The sequence below is a fragment of the Austrofundulus limnaeus genome, unplaced genomic scaffold (assembly GCF_001266775.1).
Source record: "Austrofundulus limnaeus strain Quisiro unplaced genomic scaffold, Austrofundulus_limnaeus-1.0 Scaffold0, whole genome shotgun sequence".
NCBI classification, from domain to species: domain Eukaryota; kingdom Metazoa; phylum Chordata; class Actinopteri; order Cyprinodontiformes; family Rivulidae; genus Austrofundulus; species Austrofundulus limnaeus.
The window spans coordinates 2,661,923-2,670,388 of NW_013952402.1; the positions used below are offsets into that span (position 1 = coordinate 2,661,923).

Below are 8,466 nucleotides of genomic sequence, written 5' to 3' on the forward strand. Positions count from 1 at the left end.
CTCTCTCTCTCTCTCTCTCTCTCTCTCTCTCTCTCTCTCTCAATAATATAATTTTGAAATCTTACATTGTACTTTGTGTTTTGGCCCTCAGCTGCAAAGATGGAATAAATTCCTACACCTGTCTTTGTGAACCTGGGTGGATTGGCAGCAGATGTGAAACAAATGTTGATGTGAGTTGAGCTTAATTATTAAACCTTCTGGGTGTTGTGGAGAAATGTCAGGAGAATTTGGTGGTCTTTGCGTGGCCTTTAGTATCATTACCTCAATTGACTTTTGTACAAGATAAGTCAATTGTGCCACTAGGATCATGTAAACTTTGTACAAATGCCTGATTAGAAGCATCTGCTAGTCTAATGCTTAATTGATTTAYACTACAGCTTTTTGCTGGACCCTAGAGATAAAAGATTAATTTGCCTACAAGGTTTCTCTGAGTATTTTATTAAATTAATAAACTGATTATCTGCCTTTTAACAACTACCAATTAATTTTAAACCCAAATTACATTTAGGCACCCATCAATAAACTGCATGTGTAAACTGTGCATTTTATTTGTAAATTATTAGCCATTCTCACTAAAATTTGATGTGAACACTTTGTTTTTGCAGGACTGTTCTTGCAYCCCCTGCTTGAACGGAGGCTCCTGCGTGGATCTCATTGATAAATTTGCATGCTTCTGTCTGGATGGTTACACAGGAAAGATTTGTGAAAATGATGTAGACGTTTGTAAAGATGCTGCTTTTAACGTCTCGCTTTGTTTCAACGGAGCCACCTGCCTCGATGGGGAAGGATCGAACTTTACGTGCAGGTGAGTTTGCCCGCCTGTTTGGATTACTTGTTGAAATAACAGTCAAAGATTTTCTCTGGATGACCAAAAGCAAATACGGTTTTACTGACCGTCTGCTAAATCACGCCAGATCTGGTCTGATCTCACTCAGAAGCTAAACAGAGTTGGGCCTGTTTAGTACTTGAATGGGAGACCGCCAGGGAATACCAGGTGCCGTAAAWCCAGTGTAYGAGTTATGCCCACATTGGAACTCTAGCAACAGAAAACCTTTGACCATAATAGGCCATATATCACCTTCTACTAAGGATGACCAAAAAAATCACCTTGTTGATGTCAATTTACTTGATACAGCTTTGCAAGTCACCTTAAGCTACAACAGACCTGGTTAGTTTTGGATTTTAAGGATAATTATATACATATACACGGCTAGGTCCGTATCTATTTGGACACTGACACAAAGTTAGTTTTTTACCTTTTTGCTGAAACATATTAAAGTTATGGCCATAAAATGGACACGGATATAAATTCCAGACTTTCAGCTTTCATTTGAAGGTATCCACGTTAAAATTGGATGAAGGGTTAACATGTGCCCACTGCCCTCCCTGCTTTTAAAGCGACCAAATTGGACAATTGACTCAAAGGCTYTTTCACAGGCAGGTGTGGGCAATTCCTTCGTTATGTCTTTATCAGTTAAGCAGATAAAAGGCCTAGAGTTGATTCCAGTTTGTCCTTGAATTTAGAAAACCATCAATACATTTCCAAATTTGCTAAATAGCTTAAAAASAGCAAAGTATACAGTAAATGTAACGAGATGAAACTGAATCTTACTTGATATAGATTAAGAGACTGATGAATGAGCTTCATATTTCTACTCTAAACTTGAAATGTGAAGCAGAAATAATCAGTACAACTAAARAGCTTTTTGAGTTACATGTTCTTAGACCACAGTTGGGGACGAGTACAAGGTTTGTGGGTTTTTTTTTGTTTTTAGAGTTATTTGTTCTCTTTCTATTGGCTTTAYATCTTGCCCTTTTAAGCCAWTTTTACCAAAATACCTAAATCTGTCTAGTAATAARACTGGTTTTAATGCAGTTTCTCACTATAGGCTGAACACATCTTTGCAACACAAGCATTCTGTATAACTAGACGACYAAACTATGAATGGTTTATGTTTTGGTAATAATGTGATTACAAATGGGTCTCATTAAAGGAAAACTGACTGAATGTTAAAAAAAAATGTGAAAAATTGAAGGACTTTTCAAAATTTCTTCCCGCAACAAATCTTTAAGTTTAGATTGTCGTCAGTGTTAACACAATTTTACTTGTCTCCAATTAAAAATGCATCTTTCCCTATAATAATTGTGCTGCAGTACATCTGTGCGCTCATATCAGTCCTCCAGGTTGTTTGGAAGTGAATGATTACTTTTTAATTGCTGGCACACTATCTCTTGAGTGATGAAGTGTATCTGGATACAAGATGCATGCAGAAGGAGTGTGCCAATTTGACACAACAGATCCCTGGATGTCTTACAGTTAATTGCGTTGTCTAACCTTGCGTTGATGTGCTGGTATATGCTCGATGTCATGATTTATATGACTGTGACTACAGCTACTCCTAATAGGTTGTTGCAGTTTACAGAGTTACTTGATGATACCTGAGCAGTGCATTTCCTGAATGTTGTGCTAATTTGTGTAGAAAGTGATACAAGGGTCCATTACATGCTGTGAGTTTACGAATAAATGGCTATGCTATATTTCTTCATGTGAATGCAGACTAATATTTGGCTAGAAAACACAAGTAAAAAGCTAAATATAAAATATTTTGAAGATTTAATTGTATTAATTATTAAAACTGTATTCTGCTGTGTGCAAACAAGTAATTTATCAGCTTTTTAGGTAAAGTACATCAAGAATTGCTTTAAAAAAGCTCATTTCTTACTGCCATCATTAAGGGGTTTTGCTTAAAGCCTGCTTTACTGCTGTAGTTAATAAATTATTCAAATTGACTGGACCTTACAGATTTCAGTTTATTCCAGACYCTGAATTCTAAAAATGGGGCTTGAGGCTTTTAGCAGGTCAACAAGAGTTCATCTGCCTTTTCTGAGTCAGAATTCATTTTCACTGTCTATTTTGACCTTCTGTAATCTTTCCTACTCATGTTGTAGCATTTGTGTCTGTCCTTGTTGGAATTTTCACAGCCATGTTTCAGATGTCATGGCTGTGAATCGAAAATCTGGGATCGTCTTTGAAGAGTTCGAGGCTCTTTGGCCTCAGATTTGCAGCAGCTTTGATGCATGATAGGCTCGTTGTCCATCTGGGAAAAAAAACTTAACTTCTCAGTGGGATTGGCATCCGCAGAACTGAATTTTACCTTTATTTGTTCAAAGTACAGCCTTTTCCAGGTTTAGCTCATCCTCTACCTCAAGTAACCCACTCAATTACCAGTCATTTTGATGTTGTTTTATTTTGTCGCTCATTTAGACAGAATGGTCCCATTGGGAGATGAGACCTCTTTATCTGGAGTCACAGTCGAAATGTAGGATAACATTTCCTCTCTGTTTTCCTGTAGATTTTATGCTCTGCAGAATATCCCCAGAGAATAAGGTCTTTAAAGTCAAGGTTGTGACTTTTAAGCTTCATTTGAGTTTCCAGCAGTGGGAATTTCAATATTGCAGAGCTTATCTTTGCAACAGTGTGGTTCATTTAAGGTGGAGTTTTGCATTGTTTGCTGAAAYTTGTTAAAAACCTAAAGACACCTTTGCTTGGAGAGTGAAAAGGTTCAGATTTCTAACGGAGAAAGTTTAGTGAACGTTTCATATACTGAAAATGAATCAGTGTGGAGGAAACAGAAAACATATTAAAAATGTGTATGTTCACACCACGTTGTATCGCCACAATTCTCTATATTGCTTAAAGTCTTTTTTTTTCTCCGCAAAAAACATTCAGTTGGTGTCTATATGGTAAATGGACTGTACTTGTATAGTGCCTTTCTACCCAACCAGGATACTCAAAGCGCTTCACACTACAACCTGTGTCCTCATTTACCCATTCACACAGCACTGTACCAGATCTCCTACAAAGCTAACATGTACAATCATCTATGGAGACTAATCAGTGCCAATCACATTCATACACTGATGGGACACATATCAGAGGCACTGGGGTTAAGGACACAACGGCGTGTGGGCGTGGRGGGGAGTTGAACCTGTGACTTGCAGGTCCCAAAGCCGGCTGCTCTACCACTACACCACAGCCGCCTCCTATATAAAGAGGAACTACAATGCTTTGGTCTGAATTCCTCCTTGTTTTAACTTAACAAGCCAAACAAAGCTTGTTTTGATGRTGTCTCTTGAGGTCCTTTCAGCGTTTAGAGTGGTCCATTCCAGTTTGAGAGAGGGGTTTACGACTATATAGCAGTGCAGAAACATTTTATTTACAAATTAATTAAAAGATAACTTGTCCTTTCAGCCTTACATGTTGGAGCCTGAGTCTGACCCAGAGTGAGAGAATAATTAAGAATGGTAGTTGGTAAGGCCAGACCTTATTTAGAAGTTCCGTCACAAATTCTGTGATGTAATAGTTCAGAAAACATCATACAGGTTGAAATATTTGACCCAAAAAGTTTATAAATTCACACACTAATGGTGGTCAGCTACAWTGTAGCTACAGCTGCCCTTTGGCAGGCTGATTCTGCATTTACACCAAATGAATTGCACGCCTCCAAAAATCTAAAAACGCACGTCTCCCTACGCTGGTGTCCAGCGAGGACAGAAGCATTTGATATGAACGTAGACACGTTAGAGGAGGAGCCCTTCTTCACTAATCGTCCTCCAGGCAAAGTCCTTTTTATTTCTATCACYATAATGGACACTGGAGTGATCATAAATGATCGGACTATCAGTTTGTCCTCCATTGTTTGTGTGATCCGATTTCCTGGACTTCCGGTATTTCCGGCCTGTCACCAGTGCGTCGGTTGATGRGACACGTCGAGCAGCAAAAGTTCAGATTTTCCAACTCGAGCGTCAGACGCTTTGGATGCACCGCATCCACGGAAAATGCTCAAAACACGGGAACCGCTTTGAACCGCGCTGCTCAAAACGTGCCAGACATACTGCTCGGCTTCTAGACGGCCCTAGATGTGRGCCCACCATTGACTTTGCATGTAAACCAGATGCTCCTGATGCTCAAAACGTGTTTGGTGTAAATGCAGCATGACAAAGGCGAGGGTGCCGTGCACCGGCGCCACTGGACCCTCTGACCACCACCAGCAGGCAAGATGTGTGAAGTGGTCCCAAGGACACAACTACTGAGACATAGAGAATAGGGGATCAAACTAGCAACCCATGGGCTACAACAGGACGACTCCCCTAAACACTCTGGCACAGCCGCTCCTAAAAAATGGGTTTTACATGATATGTGCCCTTCAAAGCAGTATCACACCGGACTGCTACTGTTTACTAGTTGGCAAAATGTAAACATTAACAACTCAAAACACAGCTGAATGTCTAATTGGTCATTTGGTTACAAACACACAAGTTAGTGAGACTTCAACAGAAAATGTCCTGTTTTCTCACAATTTTCATATCATTTTAGGTAGTGAGATACTACCTATAGTGGCTGCACACTTTTTACTTTAAGGCCTATTGTCCTCCACTGTGTCTATCAAGACAGCCAAGAAAGACATTTGAATTATGTTTTCTAAAGCCACTGACAAAAAAGTTGCTGTATTCTCTGATAAGCAATGACAAAAAGCAGCAGTTCTTAGATAGAGCTTATCAAGTCCACAAAAAGGAAGTGTCAACAGTGTGACAAAGCCTTATAGTTTTCTGAAGTAAATGTGTTTTATAGCTGTCCACCAGGTTTTACGGGGGATTTCTGTGAAGTGGATGTTAACGAATGTTGCTCAGCACCCTGCCAGAACAGCGCTGTTTGCCAGGATCTTATTAATAGCTACGTCTGCCACTGCAGGTCAGGTGAGTCACTCAGGTATCCAATACGGTGAATTTCTCAGTTTACTTCAACATAAGGCAGCCCAAGTATTCCCCCCTTTGTAACACATTTTACAGGCAGCTTTTGCAGCTCATGAGCATGAATACTAAAACTGAACCAAAAAGGCAATACATTCTTTAAATGAAAAAAAATTTCTTTATTCTTTTTTTGTTCTTCAGATGTAGTGGAATAGAGTTCACAGCTGTAAACTCCTAAAACTGAAAAAAATATATATACATAAGGCATTGGGCTGAAATGAGCCACTAAAGGTTCTCATAATTCACAGTTTTTATGCCTTCCAGTTCTTCAAAGTCTATGTACTTTTCTTCAAGGAGAAATTTGTTGTCATACAGTACAAAAAAAGGACAGTGATTAACGAATACTGCCTCTGCTCATTAAAATGTACGTGGCATCTTACTCTTTAGTGAAAGCTTTTTCTTGTCCGAGTGTGTGTGTATGTGTGCGTGTGTGTGTCTGTGAACCCCAAAAGAAGCAAATCAATGTAAGAGAATCTGATTGATATTCACTTCAGAGGGTGGAAGTGAGAGAGCCCGTGCTCACTACGACACTCTGTGGGCTTTTGTTCCTGGCAGGTTGGACAGGCCTTCACTGTGATGATGACATTAATGAGTGCCTTCCACAGCCCTGCAACCAGGGGATATGCATCCAGAATGATCCAGGCTATGGCTACACCTGTTTCTGTCGTCCTGGATTTGTGGTGAGACTTTCCCACTTTATCCCTCCTCCACCCCACCTCCCCTCTTTAACTTCACCTTTTTCACAATAACTTTATAACCCTTTGTTAGTAAAATAAATGAACGGAGAAAATACGTGTTCACATTTTTTATTGTCTTCCCTCAAAAGCTAAAGGTGGAAAATTACGGAGCCCGCGAGGGGACATGGGAGATTTTTTTTTCTTTTGCATTCCCACGCAATAGTATTGTGTTACCTCACAATACCTTTTGCGTTCCCTCAAAAAAGTTGTTTATCACTGTTGTGCCTGCCGGTTTACTAACACATTCACGTGTTCACCATTAGCAAGTTAGCCTACTACTTTAATACAGCTTCAGAATGAATATATCACACAGCCACGCATGGAAGTATGTCATGTGCCGATATTTTAACACAGTGCAGCCACGCAACATCAACGTCAATTTCACGAACTGTGACGACACATCCTGTTTTGGTAACCGGATATTTCAAAATAAAAGTCTGATTTAATTCAGTTCATATACAAAACAAACTTTTGCGTGCGAATGCAAAACAATATTGCGAGTTAACGCGAACGTATTGCGAGGGAACACAAAGGTATTGCGAGGTAACGCAAAAGTATTGCGAGGTAACGCAAAGGTATTGCGAGGTAACGCAAAAGTATTGCGAGGGAACACAAAAGTATTGTGAAGGAACGCAAAAGTATTGCGTGGGAACGCAAAAGAAAAAAATCCCCCCATGTCCCCTCGTTCGTTATTTTTCTGCTCCGTAGAAAAATAATGTGAGTATGACTGTCTTTTTGTGTAAGCATGTGTGTGCGGGCAGGTACTCCCTACTTTGTGGGGACAGTTTTTGGCATACACCTCTACTTGTAGGGACCAGCTGGTACTTATGCAGACCTAAGTCTAGACCCCATTGGGAGAAATGTGATTGGTCAGGGGTTAAGTTTAGGACTAAAGTGTGAACAATTCGTTGCTAAACACTGAATTCATTTCACTGCAGAGTTGCTCAGCACATCTCCAGGCTTTCTAATTTCTGTACACAGGGGAGGAACTGTGAGCACAACTATGACGACTGCCTGCTAAATCCATGTCCAGAAGCCTTTTCTTGTGTAGATGGCATCAACAAGGTCAGCTGCCTGCCTCCCGTTCTAGATCAAGTTCCCTTGGTGACTGTAGTTGAGAACATCACTAGTGGCTACACACCCCAAGTTCTGATGCCAACTTTCACCCCAGCACCAGCAGTTGAGCTGCCCACAGGTATGGACCAAACTATGTATTTATGGGAATGCAAACAAGTAGCATTGGTATGTAAAAGAAACATAAATCCCATAATGTATATTAGCTGAGCTTTTACATTTAAAATACCATTTGAACAATCTGTTGCACCAATAGATTCACTTCTGTAAACTGTGTTGGGGTCTCCATGAATGGAGTTGTTTGTTTGGTACATCCCACAAATGCTCAAATGGATTCAAATTTTGAGAATTTGGATGCATCTCAAGTTGTTATTGTTTTTCTGAAACCATTTCCAAGCCTTTCTTGCAGTTTGGCAAGATGCGCATTTTCCCTCTAAAAAAAAGCCACTGCCAACAAGGAATATCATTTGCATGATCCAGGGTGTGCTTAATCAAGAACAATGTTTAGGTTGATTATATGAGTCAAAGTAGCATTTACATGAATGCCAGACCTCATGTTTTCTCAGAACATTTCCGGTTCATCCTACTGTCTTCTTTCCTTATTGCATCCAAGAACATTTCTTCCCATATGCATAAACTGAACATGAACATCCAGTCGTTAAAAATAAAATAAAAAAGTCATGGAATAGCTCCTCAATTGCTTCCTGATTAACTTCTGATTTTTTTTTTGTTTTATTTATTTATTTTTAAGGTGTTTAAGGAGTAGAACTTTAAAAGAGACACCACAAAAGAAATACTAAAACCTGGGCTATCAGATCCTGCTTTTTAAACTTTCTGTAAGATA

General features: G+C 39.6%; 1 protein-coding gene across 1 annotated transcript in view; it reads left to right on the forward strand.

Moving 5' to 3' along the window:
- The window catches only part of eys (eyes shut homolog), a 205,300-nt gene that overhangs the window by 108,318 nt on the left and 88,516 nt on the right, over positions 1-8,466 (forward strand). Inside the window, exons 30-34 of the mRNA XM_014010919.1 lie at positions 92-170; positions 606-805; positions 5,633-5,757; positions 6,367-6,491; positions 7,530-7,743. Of these exons, the coding sequence (XP_013866373.1) occupies positions 92-170; positions 606-805; positions 5,633-5,757; positions 6,367-6,491; positions 7,530-7,743 (743 nt within the window). The remainder of the gene's footprint in view (positions 1-91; positions 171-605; positions 806-5,632; positions 5,758-6,366; positions 6,492-7,529; positions 7,744-8,466) is intronic.